This window comes from Labeo rohita, chromosome 5 (assembly GCF_022985175.1).
Source record: "Labeo rohita strain BAU-BD-2019 chromosome 5, IGBB_LRoh.1.0, whole genome shotgun sequence".
NCBI lineage: Eukaryota > Metazoa > Chordata > Actinopteri > Cypriniformes > Cyprinidae > Labeo > Labeo rohita.
The window spans coordinates 42,747,248-42,766,518 of NC_066873.1; the positions used below are offsets into that span (position 1 = coordinate 42,747,248).

The window sequence follows — 19,271 nt, forward strand, 5'->3', positions numbered from 1 at the left end:
AACCGGACTATTAGAAAAAGAAGTAAGAAGGACCAAAAATAGGACCAAAATAGACCCAATAATAGCCGTTCTGCCGTTTTTATGGCCGACTTTTTAATAAAAAAAATATAGCAGGAACTGTAAAATTGTGAAATATTTTTGCAATTTATAATACCCATTTTCTATTTGAATATATTTTAAAATGTAATTTATTCCTGTGATGAAATGCAGACTTTTCAGCATCATTACTCTAGTCTTCAGTGTCACATGACCCTTCAGAAATCATTCTAATATGCTGATTTGAGCTCCAGAAACATTTTTAATTATTATCAATGTTGAAAACATTTGTGCTACTTCATATTTTTGTGCCATGATCCTTTTTTTTGGATTCTTTGATGAATAGAAAGTTCGAAAGAGAAACATTTATTTGAAATAGAAGTCACTGGTAATATTATAAATATCCTTATTATCACCTTTGATCAATTTAATGCATCCTTGCTGAATAAAATTATTAATTTCTTTAAAAAAAAGGAAATAAATAAAAAACTTTACCCTGAACTTTCAAACTTTGCAAATACAAAATGAAACCATTTTAAAAATAGTTTTGTCTGTTTTAATTTCATTATAATCATAATTTTTTGTTTGCTTTTATAGTTTATTTTATTTAGTATATATAGTATACTTATACATTTACATTGATTGTGTTAAAAAATCCTTTGAAAGATCATTTTGACTTTAAAAACACAAAAGTCCACACAAAATTCAAAACGCAAGGTAATGTTTAGATAACACATACTTTGAAGACACTTCAAGTAGTCCCTCACTACGGAACCACTCTTATATGAAGTGACATTTACCGCAGTAAATCTTGTAAAGGTAGGAACGAGAGAGTGGTGAGGGCAGAAAGAGTGTAAAGGGTGTGAAGGTGCTGTTGGTAAAGGGGGAGGGTCTCCGAATCTTAACTAATCTGATGCAACAGCTGCTGCCCCCCCACCCTCTCAAGCTTGTTTCCACGGTGACCTGCTGGGCCTATTGTCTCCGCACACATCTCAATGTGACACCGGGTGCATGTGGGCTCTTTTTTTTCAAATATGTAAATGCACGTGTGGATTCGATGGTGCACACACTCACAAACACATCCACAAACACGTATTAGTGGGCGTCAGAAGCTTGTGCACCTGTTGGCCTAATGGTATAGACTTTATAAGATGCTGATAAAAGTTTGAAGACAGTATGAAATCAGTTTTGCTCCTATTTATACTCAAAAAGTTTGCAATAATTAAGTGGTCTCTTATGCTTTTCCAGTCTGCATTTATAAAATACAGTAAAACAGTAATATTTAAAACAAATGTAAAATAAATCCATTATATGTATAGGTTTTTGAACAGTAGGATTTTTTTTTATGTTGAAGTCTCTTCTGCTCACCAAGCCTGCATTTATTTGATCTGAAGTACAGCAAAAAAAAAGAAATATTTTTTACTATTTAAAATAACTGTGTTTTAATTGTGTGTATTTTAAAATGTAATTTATTCCTGTGATCAAAGCTGATTTTTAGCATCATTACTCCAGTTACATGATCCTTCAGAAATCATTCTAATATGCTGATTTGCTGCTCAAAAAACATGTATTATTATTATTATGTTGAAAACAGCTAAGTAGAATTTTTTCAGGTTTCTTTGATGAATAGAAAGTTCAGAAGAACAGCATTTATCTAAAATAGAAATCTTTTGTAACTAAATGATGTCTTCATTATTATGTTTGATCAATTTAAAGCATCCATACTAAATAAAAGTATTTATTTCTATTTTCTCCAAAAAAATTACAAATACTCCAAGCTTTTGAATGGTATATTATATAATGTTGCAACAGCTTGTTATTTCAGATAAATGGATCTTTATATTAAAACCAGCATATTAGAATGATTTTTGAAGAATCATGTGACAAAATTTAGCTTTGATCTATATATTCAAATATATATTCAAATAGAAAGCAGTTATTTAAAATAGTAAAAATATTTCACAATATTACTGCTTTTGCAAATATATGCAGGACTGGTGAGCGGAAGAGAATTCTTTAAAAAACATTAAAAATCTTACTGTTCAAAAACGTTTGGCTGGTAATGAATATATATGTTTTACATGTTTATTTTAAATTGAAAAAACATATCGTTCAGTATTACAGTTTTTGCTGTGTTTTTGAACAGAAATTATTCTTATATGCTGATTTGGTGCTCAAATATTCTAAATTATTATTGGTGATCAATTATTACTAAGAACATAAAAATAAAAATGTCATGGTAATTGCCAGTGCTGAAAAGTGCTTTGTATTCTTAGATTACTTTAAAAGAACAGCATTTATTTGAAAAAACTCTTTTAAATATTAGAATGTTTTTGTAACATTTTAAATGTCTTTACTGTCACTTTTTATCAGTTTAATGCATTTAAATCTGTATAATTAATATAATTATTTTTAATCTTACATACTCTTACTTTTTTTAACATTGATAATAATCAGAAATGTTTCTTGAGCAGCAAGTCAGCACGTTGACATGATTTCTGACAGATCATGTGACACTGAAGGCTAAAGTAATGATGGTAAAAAAATAACAAAATGTCCCACAGACAGAAGTTGCAAATGTCATTTTGGGCATTCACGCACAGAGGAATGTTTGTGAAAGCAAATTTGACTCCTCTTAGACAAAGTTAAACTTTACCAAGTAGATTTTTTTCCTTCATTTAATCTTTGAAAATGCTTTTCGTCCACACTCCTCTCACTCAGCGGTTGGATCGGTATCCAAAACACGCTGCCCATGCGCTCGCGTATCTGTTCGCAGTATTCGGTGGGAGAAGCCCTTGTTGCTGTGAACACAATCTGGCCGTCCGAGCCCGTCCGGGAAAACTCGCTGCCCTCCATTGTCCTGATCTGTTAGGCACAATCCAAAATGGTTGGAATATGATCAGCCTCACAAAAGCGAAGTACAGTCAGAGTCCAAGCGCTCCGACCCACAACAATGGATATAATGAAACATTGAGAGGGAGAGGGCCGGTGGAACGGACAGACTGGAAAAGTTAGTCTCCAGTCAGCCATGAGAGGTGTCGATTAGAGAGCTTCACTGGACCTTTTGTCCGCTGGCCTGGTTAAAGGGAGAACCAAGAGATGAGGAAAGCATAAAAATCAAGTTTTATCAGGAGATCTTACCCTCTTCTTGTTTAATAAAACAGTAACGAGACACTTGCTGTTGCATCCTTGAGTGGTTTTCGGTGAGGACAGAGAGAGTGTGTGTTTTGTTTTTGAGATGATAAAAGACTAAATAACTTGCCCATCCATGACGGTGCAAACAAACATGTCTTCAGAAATTTCTGTTAATTTATCTCAAAGAAGTTTCTCAAATTTGACATGTAAAATGATTTTAGGTTGTGTATTTGTGATATTATATTTCAGTTGTCATTGCCTTCTTAAACTAAACTAAACTGAACTATTTATTTATTTATTTATTTATTTATTTATTTAAAATAGAAATCTTTTGTAACATTATAAATGTCTTTACTGTCACTTTTGGTCAATTTAATGAATCTGTGGTGAATAAAAGTAAATTCTTGCTAAATAAATAAATAAATAAATAAATAAATAAATCCCAAAACCCCAAACTTTCAAATGGCACAAATACAAAATGAAACAATATTATTATTATTATTATTATTATTATTATTTTTAATTATAGATTTGTATGTTTTTATTTTATTTTATTATAATTTTCATTATTAGTTTTGTTGTTTACAGTTGGTTATATTTAGTATATTTGGTATGTATACTTTCTGTCTCTCTTTATATAATATTATTATTATTATTATTAATATTTTCATCAAATATTTTTCTTTTCTTTTATATATTATTATATGTTTATATAATACAAGATTTGCATAACTATTTTAAATTGAAATTTTTTACTGTATTTTTGCTCAAATAAATACAGCTTTCCATTTATTAGTGTCACATGGTCCTTCAGAAATCAATATAACAAGCTGATTTAGTTCTCAATTATGATTTAATTATGAATTATGATTTTGTTGCTCAATTGTTGTTAATATTATTAATAAAAATAGTATTCTTATGATTAGCAATGTTAGAAACATTTTTTTTTTCAGAATTTTTAGATAAATAGAAAGTTCAAAAGAATAGCATTTAGTTTAGTTTTTTTTTTTTTTTTTTCCAAAAATGTGATTTTTTTACTGTATTATAATGAACCCTATTATCTATAATGGTTTATTATATTCAGTATATTTGGTATTTATATATATATCTGTCGCTCTCTATGAAGCATATTTAATTGTTTAATTTTTAAATATTTTTCATTTTTACATTATTATTTTAAATTATTTATTTAAATTGTATTATTTAAATTTGCATTAATATTATTTTAATTTTTAAATGAATTAATTTTATTAATTTGTTTATTGATCATTTTTGACAGCTTCAAACCTTTTATATGCATTCTTTGACCATACCTTCCTACAATAGTGTGTTTGTTTAAATTATGATTTTGCAGTCAAATTATGATTTTGCAATTAGATAATGTCAGAGTTTTTTTTCTAATTCAGATTTCAGTACAAAATTAAATTTTTACATTTTCAGAAAGCAATTTTAAAATTTTCAGGAAGCAAATATGGGTGCCTGTGTAAAACTCACAACCATGTTGCTAGTTGCTAGGGTGTTCTGAGTGGTTGCTAGGGCATTCCTAGGGTGTTCTGATTGATCACTAGTGCATTCCTATGGTGTTCTGGGCTCTTTCTTACTAGTCTAGATCTAAAGAGTCTCTATGAAGATGTTCTGGCCTCTAGATATGGCTCCTTCAGTCTAAATCTATGGGATTTTTCAATCGTTTTATCCTCTGCCAGGTAAATCCCAATGCTAAGGAAAGTAACAACACACCTCGACTCAACAAGCCACACAATCTGAACATTCATTCATGTTTATAGAACGAACAAACTGCTAAAGTTTACAATTCTAAATTTAAAAATTTACAAATTTAAATTTAAATGATCTAAAAATTCAGCTATCAGTATTGGTTCTTCCTTAATTCTGTTTCCAAAATGGTTAATAGTTGACTAGAGCAAGTTCTCTAGCAATCTCTTTTTCTTATTTGTACTTGTATACACAAACACAAGCATTTTTCACATCATGCTAATGCTCCCTGCAGCTGTCGGCCCACTGTCTTCTCCTGACTTTGCAGTGTCATTGGATTTGGAGGATGGGGTTTATGTGTGTGTGTGGGATTGACTCAATGAAGGTTTGAATAGGACGGGGGCAGGAGAGGGTTATAGTTAAATGTCAGAGTCTAAGAGTGTGTGTTTGACAGCGGCTCATCCGGGCTAAGAGTGTTTGACCTTTCCCATGGTCATTTAACCAGGTGGCACTGAAAAGCGCTACCCGGTCACATAAATGTGGTGCGCCATGTGACCCTCGAACGCTTCAACTGGTGCCATCCTGCCGACAGCTCTCACGCAGACAGAAGTGACAGTATAATCCTGAAGAGAAGGCCATCGCTGGCTCAGAGAAGAGACGGTTAACAGTTGCTTCACGATGCTCATGTTACAGGTTGTGTTGAGTTTCATCAAACAGTTGAAAGCAGGATAGAAGTGTGAACAGATTCACACGGTCATTATCAACCCGTTGTCGCTCTGTGCTGAACAAAAGCAAAGATTTTACCACAGTTCAAGTGTGGTGTTAGGCAAAGATGTCAATATTGAATAAAAAAAAGTTGTATAATATTAGTAAAATTTTATTAAATTTATTTATTTATTTATTTATATCAATTAGCTTTATATTTATAAACTTAAAATATTTATAAACTTAACATATACATATTTATATATAATTTTTTTTAAGAAGTTGACAATTTTATATATATATATATATACTAATTTGTATACTAATTATATACACTAATTTTTACAATGTCTTAATTTGTATATTATTATTATTATTAATATTAAGTTTAAAAATATAGTTTATAAAAATACATATTTGAATAAAAAATATATAATTATTTTTTTAAAAAAAGTTCTATATATATGTAATTGCTATATATAATAAATTATTATATATATATATATATATATTTTTTTTTTCAATAAATATTCATGTTTACAATTTATTAATTTGTATGTTGTTAATATTATTATTATTAATCAGTATTACGTTTATAAATATAGAGTTTATATAGAGTAAATATATATATATATATATATATATAATTATTTTTTAATTATATACATAAATATCAATTTTTACAATTTATTTATTTGTATGTTATTATTATTGTTATTATTAAGTTTATAAATATCATTTTATAAATAGAATTATATAAATACATATATCAATAACAATGTCTTAATTTCTATATTATTATTATTGTTAAGTTTATATATAATTTATAAAAATATACATTTATAAATATAAAAATATAACATATAACAATAAATATTTATATATAAATATTTTTAAAAATGTTTACAATTTATATATATATATATATATTAATTTGTATGTTATTATTAAGTATGAAGTAAGTATAATTCAATAATTAAGTACAATTCAGTTTAATAGATATACATAGATCTAGAATAAATATCAAGAAATATTTATATATATCATTAAATTATTATTAAAATAAATTAAGTTGTTTGTGTATAATTAAAATTTAAATAAATAATAATCATATCTAGCTTCAGTTTTTGTAATAGTAATAGTGATGCTTGCCACTAATAAACAGTAATTCTTTCACAGAGTAATAATATTGTTCATTAGTCTAATTGTAGGCTGTTTATGGTTGCCAAGCAACATCATGATCAAAGATTATCCTGTAAATGAATAATTGCAGCAGTAGTATATAATTTAATTGGTGTGCGGTCACAGGTGTACCATTTTGTAATAAATTTAAATATGAGCCATCCAAACAGATTTATAAATGTTACGAACTGTGTGGTTGATTGATTCTGTGTACAGCATGTGATGTTATGTGTAATCATGATATGTCTTTAAAATAATTTGTGCCTTGTGGATTGGAGACTCATGGAGACTCATGGATGTTTATGGATATTCTCCTCTGTTCTGTTTTCATGTGTTGTTATAATTTCAGCTTAATTTTTGCTTCATCACTGAAAACATATTTGTCTCTCTCTTGTGAAGTTTATTTTTGCAGCTCTATTCGTAACGGGCATTATCCAGCTCCTCGTCTCTCTCTCTCTGTTCTATTCATAAAGGAGAAGCGAGGGAGGGGGTCAATTCTTCTAATTGAAATTCTTTGCAGAGTCTCCATGGGAATAGTAAACTTTGGAGAGGGTTTGAAGAGCAAAGGGGGAACAGGACAGAGAGAGTTATTGAAAAGATTTCCCCCACAAACTCTGAGACGGGAGGGAGCGGAATGAGCGATGCTCGTGTAAACTATGACCAGTGGACATGGATGTCCGTTTAATGAGAGAGAGGGATGTGTGTTTGCAGTTTGCACCTCTGTTTCGTTTCTGTACCAGTTTCTCTGTTGTATTCTCCACAAACAATTTGCAGGGTTGTTACATGCATGGAAAAACTAGAAATCTCAGGGAATTTTAATGAAAGTCTGGAAAAGTTCAAAGACTTGGAAAAGTCATGGCAAATATTAATTTGCCTAGTTATACTTTGCTCTAAAATATTCAATAGCTTGAATTGCTTCTTGTTTGTGCAATCTGTAAATTATTATAATTTTTGTCAATTTTTAGTTTAATTTAATCTGAAATATTTGAGACCCTTGACCACAAAAAGGGTCAATTTTTTTTCAAACATCTGAAAGATGAATAAGCTTTCCATTGATGTATAGTTGGACAATATTTAAAAATCTAGAATCTGAGGGTTCAAAAAAAAAACAAAATATTGAGAAAATTGCCTTTAAAGTTGTCCAAGTGATGTTCTTAGCAATGCATATTACTAAACAAAAATTAAGTTTTGATATATTTACGCTAGAAAATGTACAAAATATCTTCATGGAACATAATCTTTACTTAATGTCCTAATGATTTTTGGCATAAAAGAAAAATCAATAATTTTGACCCATACAATGTTGGCTATTGCTACAAATATACCCATGCTACTTATGACTGGTTTTGTGGTCCAGGGTCACATTTTATCAGTTTGAATCATCCATTGTTTGTGAGAATCGCTTTAAAATAAAAAAAATATATCATATAATCATGCACAACAGGATATCAGGGAATTTTAAGAGCTGGAAGAGTTGTGAATTTATAAAGTCAATATAAAATTGTCTAGTTTTTTATTTACTTTGCTCTAAAATGTTAAATTTGCTTGAATTGCTTCTTGTGTGGGCAATCTGTAAAATGATTAAAAAAAAAAACATCCTTATGTAATCACACAAAACAAGGTATCAGGAAATTTTAAGAAAAATCATGGAAATTTTTGTAGTCAATATTCATATTTTGCTTTAAAAATATTTAATAATCTTGACCTTCTTGTGTGTAAATCACTGTAAAATTGTTTTAAAAAAAATCATCATCATGCAATCGCACACAACAGAATATCAGGGATTTTTAAGAAAGTTTTATCGAAAGTTTTAAAGTTTTATATAAAATAGTCTAATTATATTTTACTTTAAAATATTTTGTCAACTTGAGTTGATTCTTGTGTGTGAATTTCTGTAATATATATATATATATATATATATATTTTTTTTTTTTTAAATCTTTATCATAACTGGGCTGGAGTCATTATAAATGTGACCCTGGACCACAAAACCAGTCTAAAGTAGCATAGGTATATTTGTAGAAATAGCCAAAAATACATTGTATGGGTCAAAATTATCTATTTTTCTTTTTTGCCAAAAATCATTAGGATATTAAGATCATGTTCCATGAAGATATGTTGTAAATTTCCTACCATAAATATATCAAAACTTAATCTTTGATTAGTAATATCCATTCTGAGAACTTAATTTAGACAACTTTAAAGGTGATTTTCTCAATATTTTGATTTTTTTGCACCCTCAGATTTTTAAATAGTGTATCTTGCCCAAATATTGTCTTATCCTAACAATCCATACATCAGTGGAAAGCGTATTCAGCTTTTAGATGATGTATAAATCATCTAAATCATCTGGTTTGGTGATCCAGGGTTACATATTTCTGAAAAAAAAAAACATTTTTAAATCCTATATAATCACAAAAACATGGAAATTAATTGGACAAAATGACTTTGAATTTCATATTCAGCGCTTTTGTTTCCTTTACCATTAAATATGTATGTGCAAATGAAATGAAGCATTTAAATTAAGCACAATGAAGCACTTTGAAGTTCTGCAAAGAACTTTTATTTTGTACCACGGGCAATTATGTTAGTCTTTTAGTTTGCCATTTGATGTCCAGTGCAACATCTGGGTCTTGAAGCAAAACCAGTCGCGAACGGCTGATCTTAAGAAACGTGAAGAACAAAGAGGGTTGTTTGCTGAAGCTGAGGTGCTTCAAAGTGTTCACAGCCATCGGTTTCTCCTCTTTTATTTCAGCCCCTTTCTTTTGCTTCCATCCACATTCCCTTTCTTCTCTTTCTTCTCTTTCCGTCCATCTCTCTCTCCCTCTTTCGGTTCCCCCTCCCTGCTCGGCCCCTCCATCTGCTGCCCCTCTCCGTTTCTCCAGAGCTTCACAATAGAGCCTCACGCTGGGTAATGGCTTAGAGTGTCTCATCCCTCTCTTTTGTGTGTGTGTGTTTTGTCTGCAGGTTGATGACGCGATGCTAATGTTTGACAAAACCACCAACAGGCACAGAGGTAAGGCGGCATTCAGGCACGCACACACGCAAATGCACACGCTCGCATTCAAAGCCTCGTTGAGTCATATAATTATACAACAGCAGTCAAGTGTCTACATGCTTCTGGAGTCATTCAGGATCTGATGTTAGACCCTCAGACACAGAGTAGAGCTCTTCTCTTCTCTTCTCTTCTCTTCTCTTCTCTTCTCTTCTCTTCTCTTCTCTTCTCTTCTCTTCTCTTCTTGTACTTAAGGAATATTTTACTGCTCAAACGTTACTCGTTCAGAACTCAGGAAAAGGAATGGAGTTCTAGTTTATGCTTAGGCTTCAGTGTCAACTTTTGGACATTTCTCCTAAAATTATTGTATAACAAAAAAATTGTATATGATATAAAAGATATAAAAGTATTTAATATTTGTATAAAATATAGATGGAAGTCACAAGTAATGACTCAAAGGTTGTGCTTTTCTCATATGGAACTTAAAGGAGATTTAATGGAGTCATATTTCATTTCTATTTTAATATCTGTTTCTGTCTCTTTGTCCTAAAATTTTTAATTAGACTTGTCTTGATTGATGTCTAGAAATATTTGGAATGGCTTGAAATAAAAGAGATCTTATTTGTGTTATTTTCTTGCATTTGAGAAATATTTTACTGCTCAAAAGTTATTCATAACTCATGAGATGTAATGGAGTTTATTTATTTATTTATTCAAACATTCATACTTATACTGCAGTATCAATTTTGTCTCAGATGTTTCTCTTAAAATCCTTTTGGAGAATTTAAAATGACAATCCATATATGATATAAAGGATAAAATAATAAAATATTATGTAATATAAATAAAAGATTTATTTTAAATTCTAAAATATAAACTAAAGTTGCTCTTTCATAGCTCATAGTTCAAAAGACTTAATGTATTGTATTTTATTTATATTTCTATATTAACTTTGTCTTAAATGCTTCTCCTAAAATTGTCATTGAAACATTTTACTGCTCAGAAGATACTCAGACGATGTAATAAAGTTTTCTTTTCTTTTCTTTCTTTTTTCTTTTTTTTTTTTAAACCTATGCTTTAGTATCAACTTGTTTCTCAGATGCTTCTCATAAAACTCTTTAAAATGAAAAACTGGATAAATTCTCTTACTAAAAGAAAGTTTAATTTTCCAAAGGTGGTTGTTTTTCATTCTCTCTTTTTTATGATGATATATTTTATTTATACTTCAGTATCAACTCTCAGATTAAATTTTATCTCTCTTGATGTCTAGAAATAACTAGAATAACTTGATATTAAAAATCTTGAGAAATATTTTACAGATGAAAAGTTGCTAACTAGAAGTAATGGAGTTCTCATTTATACTTATGCTTTGTCTTTTAAAAGATACTGCTGCAACAAGTTATTAAATATATATATATATATATATATATATATATGTATTTACCAAACTTGTTGAGATATTACAGATCTTCTCTTCCTGTCTCTTCTCATCATAGCTTTTTCTAGTCTCTGTTCAGAGGCATTGCTTAAGTTCATGTAGGGTGATATGGGTACCTGAGCAGGTTAGTAGATTAGAGGTTAAATCGTCATTCACTTTGGCAAGGAAAGTCTGACTGACAGCAGGTGGGCGGGGCCTGTAGTTTTGTCTGAGTGTGAGTGACAGATGTGTGGGCGGGATCGAGTAGGACAGGTAAATGCAGCAGGTGAGGGGCTAATCTCCTGACAGAATGGACTGAATATATGAACAGATGTAAACAGGACAAAAGACAGTACAGAGAATGAGAAATAAAAGGGGAAAGGTATATGTATACATATCGGACACAACTGGACAAGACTAGATTGAATGTTTGAAAGCAACCTCATGTTTGCAATTTGTAAAGAGTGCATGTGTTTTTGCTCTGCAGGTTTTGGCTTTGTGACCTTTGAGAATGAAGACGTGGTGGAAAAGGTCTGCGAGATCCACTTTCACGAGATCAACAACAAGATGGTGAGTGTGTCCTGCTATGAAACACTGTCTGTGTGTGTGACTGCGTGTTTAAAACACCTTTTAGATTAGGTTCATGGTACATTTCAAATGTTTCTCCTAAAATTAATCGTTCTATATCTATCTATCTATCTACAAATGTAAAATAATTTAACACAAGTAGAAGATTAAATAAATAAATATATGTATGTATATATACTAAAGTCTAATTAAAATTGCTAACTAAACTAAAGTTGCTGTTTCATAGTTGAGATCTCATAGTTGAGAAGACTTAATGTAGTTGTATTTTATTTATATTTCTATGTCAACTTTGTCTCAGATGCTTCTCTTAAAATTGTCGTTGAAATATGTCTCGAATGATATGTACAAATACTTAGAACAGCTTATGATTTTCCCTTGTATTTGGGGAATATTTTACTGCTCAGAAGTTACTCAGGAGATGTAATACATTTTTTTTTCTTTTTCTTTTTCATTCTTTTTTTCTTTCTTTTTTTAACCTGTGCTTCAGTATCAACTTGTTTCTCAGTTGTTTCTCCTAAAATTCTTTAGGAATTAAAAATGAAAAATGGGATAAATTCTTTTACTAAAGGAAAATTTAATTTTCCAAAGGTTGCTCTTTCATAGCTCACAATTCAGGAGACATTTTGAGTGGTATCTAGAAATAACTAGAATAATTTATTAAGATCAAATTTATGACTTCTCTTATTGTACTTGAAGGGCATTTTACTGCTAAATTTTTATGCTAGTTTTACTAAATGAATTCCAAAATCCCTTTGGAGAAATAAAAATAGAAACATAAGATAAAAAATTGCTTGCTCATAACCTATTTTAGATATATTTATAATCTATAACCTATTTTATATATTTCATTTATATTTCAACATCAAGTTTTAGATTAAATAATTTAACAAAAAGAAGAAGATTAAATAAATTAATATATGTGTGTGTGTGTGTGTGTGTGTGTGTGTGTATGTATGTATATATATATATATATATATATATATATATATGCAAACATTTCTCTTCTATTTCTTTAATCAAGGAATATTTACTGCTTATATGTTGCTTATTCAGAACTCTGGAGATTTCTCAGTTCTTAGTCATTTAAGCATCAGCGAAATAAAGGAAGAAATAAAAATCGAAACAAAAGATCATAAAAACATCTCATCTCAAAAGCTTCTCCTTCATAACCTTTAAATGTAACATTTCATTTGTACTTATTCTTCAGTATTAGCTTAATCTCAGATATTTCTACTAAAACTCTTTTCAAGAATCAAAATAAAAGATAAAATAAATTCCATACTCAATTTAGTTTCAGATGCTTCTATTACATTTTTTCTTGTTAAAACAAGTCTCGATTTGTGTCTAGAAATAAATGTAATAATTAAAGAGATCTGGTTTGTGATTTTGAAGGTGGAGTGCAAAAAGGCGCAGCCAAAGGAAGTGATGTCACCGACAGGTACGGCGCGAGGCCGCTCCAGGGTGATGCCCTATGGCATGGACGCCTTCATGCTGGGTATCGGCATGCTGGGTGAGTTGAAAGCAGGAAAAGGCAAATAATCTCAGTGAACCTGTGCATATGAGCAAATGTCTCTCTGCAGTCCTGTCTGATGAGAGTCTGGCGCTACCTGCTGTTTACAACAGGAAACTGCACTTGTGTCTGTGTGTTTATGAGTTTGACACAAATCAGAGATGGGAACAGATTTTTGCTAGAAAAATAGACAAATGCAAAATGCACTTAATTATATGGTGTAGAATTGCTGTGGGTGGGGTGAATTTACAAAATAAATTTTGCAAGATACATCAAATACCCATAAGACAGGGTGGTTTTATTTAATTTACAATTAGTAATTTATTTATGAAGGTACATTCAACTGTGATTTAGTGCAAATAATTAACTGTGAATTAAATTCTGAGGTAGTAAAAATACTATATTGTGAATTACTGAAACTAATCTATTAAAACCAGTAAAAATGACTCTTGATCTAATGCAACAGACATTTCTTGCCTCATTTTCATTAGTAGTTGAGGAAGAAAAGAGAAGCTGTTTTCTTCTTATTTGTTTTTAATACATTTTAAATACATTTTAACCCATTTTTGTTTTTTGATCATACATGTGTTACGATCATTTTATAATTATTTTTAAACCCTTTTTATGGAAAGTTCTTTAAATTATCATTGTATATGAAATGTGCTATATACATAATAACTACTGTAAAATGCTCATTATTATTTATTGCTAGTCAAAACACTAACTTAAAATAACCTGGCTTTGCCTTAAACACTATGCTTTCTCACTATGCTTTTCAGGTTACCCAGGATTCCAGGCGGCCACTTACGCCAGTCGTGGATACACAGGAATCACACCGGGATACACGTACCAGTTCCCAGGTAAGCCCAGCTTCCCTTGTTTCCACCTGTAGAGAACTTGCACAGAGCCAGTCACTTTTTGCAATGCCAAAATGCATTATTTGATCCATTATCAACCCCTGAGAAATGAACTTTTTTCCCCTTTTATATGATAATTGCACTTTTTTGGAAGTGGATTTGAACAAAACACACTCACAAACAGACATTTTTAAAGCTGCTTGTAGATTTCAGTCATAATTGATGCTTTTTGCCATGCATTTCACATTTCAGAGAAAATAAATATTTCATATAGTCTCAGCACCACGTCAGTAAAAAGAACATTGCATGGTTCCTCTGTGAACAGTGTGAGAGAGACATTGTCAAACAAAGCTGAAAGTAGGAATCACACTTGATCAGTAATGAGTACTGATAATAGTTGACATTATGCGCTGACAGTTTGATGCTTTTAGCTACAGCCTGGAAAAGTTGAAAATGTCTTACATCTTCTTATACAATTATTGCCCAAATAGGGCTAACGAAACTAGCAAGAAGTGGGTAGTGTGACCAAAATCTTATTTAACGATATATTAATATGCTTATTTAATGACATACCTATCTTAATATACAGTCATAGCCAAAAATATTGGCACCCTTGCAATTCTGTCAGAAAGTGCAACCCTTCTCTCAGAAAATTTTTGCAGTTGCAAATGTTTTGGTACTCGCAAATTTATTTATTTATTTTTTGTCTGCATTGGAACAACACAAAAAACAGAGAAGAAAAGTCAAATCTGATACAATTCCACACAGAAACCAAAAAATGCACTGGACAAAATTATTGGCACCCTAAACTTAATATTTGGTAGCACCCCCTTTGGAAAAAATAACTGAAATCAATCGCTTCCTGTAACCATGAATGAGTTTCTTACACTTCTCTACTGGAATTTTGGACCACTCTTCTTTTGCAAACTGCTTCAGATTTGAAGGATGCCTTTTCCCAACTGCTGTTTTGAGATCTCTCCACAGCTGTTCTATGGGATTCAGATCTAGACTCATTGCTGGCCATTTCAGAACTCTCCAGCGCTTTGTTTGTAACCATTTCTGAGTGCTTTTTGAAGTGTGTTTCGAGTCATTGTCCTGCTAAAAGACCCATGACCTCTGGTGAAGACGCAGCTTTCTGATACTGGCCACTACTTGCGCCCTAAAATTCTTTGGTAATCATCAGATTTCATGATACCATTCACAAAGCCAAGGCATCCAGTGCCAGAAGCAGCAAACCAACTCCAAAACATCTTTGAACCTCCACCATGTTTGACTGTAGGGACTGTGTTCTTTTCTTTGAAGGCCTCATTTTTTTTTTCTGTAAACAGTGCCATGATGTCCTTTACCAAAAAGCTCTACTTTTGTCTCATCTGTCCACAGTATGTTCTCTCAGAAGGACTGTGGTTTTGTCACATAAGTTTTGGCAAACTTTTTATGCCTTTGTGTCAGCAGTGGTCTCCTACCATAGCGTCCCTTTTCATTCAGATGGTGATGGATAGTGCGAGCTGACACTGTTGTACCCTGTGTCTGCAGATCAGCTTGAATTTGTTTGGAAGTTAATCAGGGTTCTTTATCCACCCTTCGAACAATCCTTCATTGTAATTTTTCATTAATTTTGCTCTTCCGACCACGTCCACAGAGGTTAGCTACAGTGTCATGGGCTGTAAACCTCTTGATGATATTATGCACAGTGGACACAGGAACATTAAGATCTCTGGAGATGGAGATAGTCCATGTTTTTCCACAATATTTTCTCTCAAATCCACAGACAACTCTTTACACTTCTTTCTTTTCTCCATGCTCAGTGTGACACACAACACAAAGGTTGAGTAAACTTTTCTCCATTTTAACTGGTTGCAGGTGTGAGTACTATATTGCTCACACCTGTTACTTGCCACAGGTGTGTCTAAATACAAATTACAGGAGCATCACATACTTGAAAAGCAGTTATTTCTTACAATTTTGACAAGGTGCCAATAATTTTGTCCAGTCAATTTTTGAGTTCTGTGTGAAATTTTATCATGTTTGACTTTTCTTCTCTATTTTTATGTTGTTGCAGTACAAACAAAAACAATAAGCACGTGAATACCAAAGCATTTGCAAATGGAACAATTTTCTGACAGAATTGCAAGGGTGCCAATATTTTTGGCCATGACTGTACTTAAATATTTAAAATTGATTATATATGTAGCAATGCATATTTTTAATCTATATATGTGACCCTGGACCACAAAACCAGTCATAAGGGTCCATTTTTCAAAACTGAGATTTGTACATCATCTGAAACCTGAATAAATAAGCTTTCCATTAATGTATGGTTTGTTGGGATTGGACAATATTTGGCTGAGATACAACTATGAGAATATGTGGAATCTGAGGGTGCAAACAAATCAAAATATTGAGAAAATAGCCTTTAAAGTTGTCCAAATGAAGTTCTTAATAATGCACATTACTAATTGAAAATTAAGTTTTGATATATTTCGAGTAGGAATTTTACAAAATATCTTCATGGAACATGATCTTTACTCAATTTCCTAATGATTTTTGGCATAAAAGAAAAATCAATAATTTTGACCCATACAGTGTATTTTTGGCTACTGCTACAAATATAACCCAGCGACTTAAGACTGGTTTTGTGGTCCAGGGTCACATATAATACACTAAATTAAATGCATTATAGGAACAACATCTCATTTGACAATTTTCTTGTTATTTGGATCTTGATGCATGCAAGCCTATAGATTATTCGTAACAAATGAATGTTTGGTGTGTCATAGTTCAAAAACAGCTTCACGATGTTAAGCAAAAGCCTCAAAACAGTCGAAATTTACATGAAAACCTATGAAACAGAATCGGAAGTAGTACTGGATGAGCTATGACAGTGCACCTGTAAGCAGCTACACTTTAATAACAAGTACAACTTTACTTGGTATCACTAATCTCGATGCATTTGTCTCTACCACGGCATAGCAAACTCTGTAGCGTCGCATGGTACAGTCATACCACAAGCACTAATACTAACCGTTGTGTGTTACGGCTCCATGTCTAACTAACTCCACACCTTAAGATCAGCGTTCTAACGACGTCCTTCCGTTTCTCTCTTTCTTGTGCTTTTTGTTCCTCGTGTCCTTCTGCACCTCAATCTGTTCCCTTCCTTTCCTCCTGTGTAGCAGCTACACCTGGCTGTAAGTGGCTTCGCTGTGTGTGTTTCTGTGCGCATAGACGTGTCTCTCCTCTGCCGCGTGAAAGCCTCCTTTCATGGTGTACGTCAGTGTTTGCGTAGATAGGACTACATGTGGAAAAACACTCACTCTGTGTGCGTGTGTTGGTGTTTTAGCTCTGAGTTTGTTTACGCCGAGTTTATTCACAGACCGCTCTTTTGCCGTTTCTGTTCTAGAATTCCATTTAGAACGGACACCCCTTCTGACTTCCTCTCACCCCCCAGAGATCACAGGTTAGTCGCTCGTCTGGCTTTACAAACAGCTCTCTGTGTGCAAACACACGGCTGCACACAAAACACACATGCTGCTGATTTTCCCCGCAAACGGCTTGTGTTCTCCTTCATGTTAATTAAAGATCCAAGACAGAGCTACAGTGTGTCATTTCTGCACTGCAGTCGTGTGCTTTCAAACAAGTTTTCTTAAACTAGTCACTGGTTGAGCCAGAAGTTAAATGCAGGACTGCTTAAACAGAGTAAAGTTATAGTCAGCGTACAGATGTTGCATATATACACAAACACTACTGTTCAAAATTTTGTAGTTAGTAAGATTTTTATTAGGGCTGTCAAATGATTAATTATGAAAATAAAAGTTGATGTTTACATACTATATGTGTGTGCACTGCGTATATTTATTATATATATATATAAATGCACACACATGCATATATTGAAAAAATATTTATATGTATATATTTATATTTTATAAATCTAACTATTTTATATATATATATATATATATATATATATATATATAGTATTTATATATGCTTAATAAATATACACAGTACGCACATATATGTAAACGTAAGCTTTTATTTCGGATGCGATTAAGCGGGATTAATCATTTGACAGCCCCAATTTTTGTTATTTAAATTAATACTTTTAGTCAGCGAGGATGCATTAAATTGATCAAAAGTGAAATGCTGGAAAAAATACGAAGCAGCACAACTGTTTTCAAAAATGTTTCTTGAGCAGCAAATCAGCATATTACAATGATTTCTGAAGGATAATATTTCCTTTCATATGGCAGTGGTTACATCTGCAGAAATGTCAGAGGTGGAGACAGTTATTACATTTTATTTTAAATAAAATTAAAAAAGCAAGCAATAGAATAGCATGTTCTGAACATGCGATGTAAGATTTAAGATGACTTTTTCACCATAACATGATGTATTTCCTAGTGAAACAGGATATTGAAGTAGGGCGGGACTTGAGAATCTCAAACTGAGATGTATTTGTGAGACATCTTGTCATCTCATGTCTCTCTCTGTCCCGCAGCCATTCCACTGACAGCCTACGGACCAATGGCAGCAGCCGCAGCTGCAGCGGTGGTCAGAGGTACGCAAAATCATATTTATTTTGCTTATTTAAAATTTTGAAGATTTGAAGATTTAATAATCTCTTTCCACTTGTAAAGCACCTTGTGAATGTTTAAGACATTTGTCCTTCGCCGTAGGTTCCACCCCCTCACGTACCGCAGGCTTCCTGGGCACCAGCAGCCCTGGGCCAATGGCAGACCTGTATGCAGCAGCCAATCAGGATTCAGGAGTCAGCAGCTATATCAGTGCGGCAAGTCCCGCCCCCAGCACAGGGTTCGGACATGGACTCGGGGTAAGTACAGTCACATAATGTTATTGTCAAAAAGGAAAAAGTAATATATATATATAAGTTAGGGCTGTCATGATTCATGGATCGATTCTGAATGCATCACGATTCTTTCTGGAATTTATTTCGAGCTTAGTTTTTAGCAGCAGATGGTGCTATAATCTAGTTTTTAATTGCACACTCAAAAGCTCACGAAAAAGGCAGAGTCCTGTAATTACACCAAGGCTCAGAATACCTTTATGACACAAGATTAATGTAAACACAGTCTACTGTGAACAGCCTTGTAATTCGCTTCAAGCTTTTCAAACTTT

At 32.1% G+C, this 19,271-nt stretch overlaps 1 protein-coding gene across 1 annotated transcript in view; it reads left to right on the plus strand.

Annotated features, from left to right (window-relative positions):
- Nucleotides 1–19,271, plus strand: part of LOC127165586 (RNA-binding protein Musashi homolog 1) — a 37,297-nt gene that overhangs the window by 15,501 nt on the left and 2,525 nt on the right. The window contains exons 7-13 of the mRNA XM_051110345.1: nt 9,736–9,784; nt 11,668–11,750; nt 13,161–13,278; nt 14,058–14,138; nt 17,533–17,589; nt 18,634–18,693; nt 18,812–18,966. Of these exons, the coding sequence (XP_050966302.1) occupies nt 9,736–9,784; nt 11,668–11,750; nt 13,161–13,278; nt 14,058–14,138; nt 17,533–17,589; nt 18,634–18,693; nt 18,812–18,966 (603 nt within the window). The remainder of the gene's footprint in view (nt 1–9,735; nt 9,785–11,667; nt 11,751–13,160; nt 13,279–14,057; nt 14,139–17,532; nt 17,590–18,633; nt 18,694–18,811; nt 18,967–19,271) is intronic.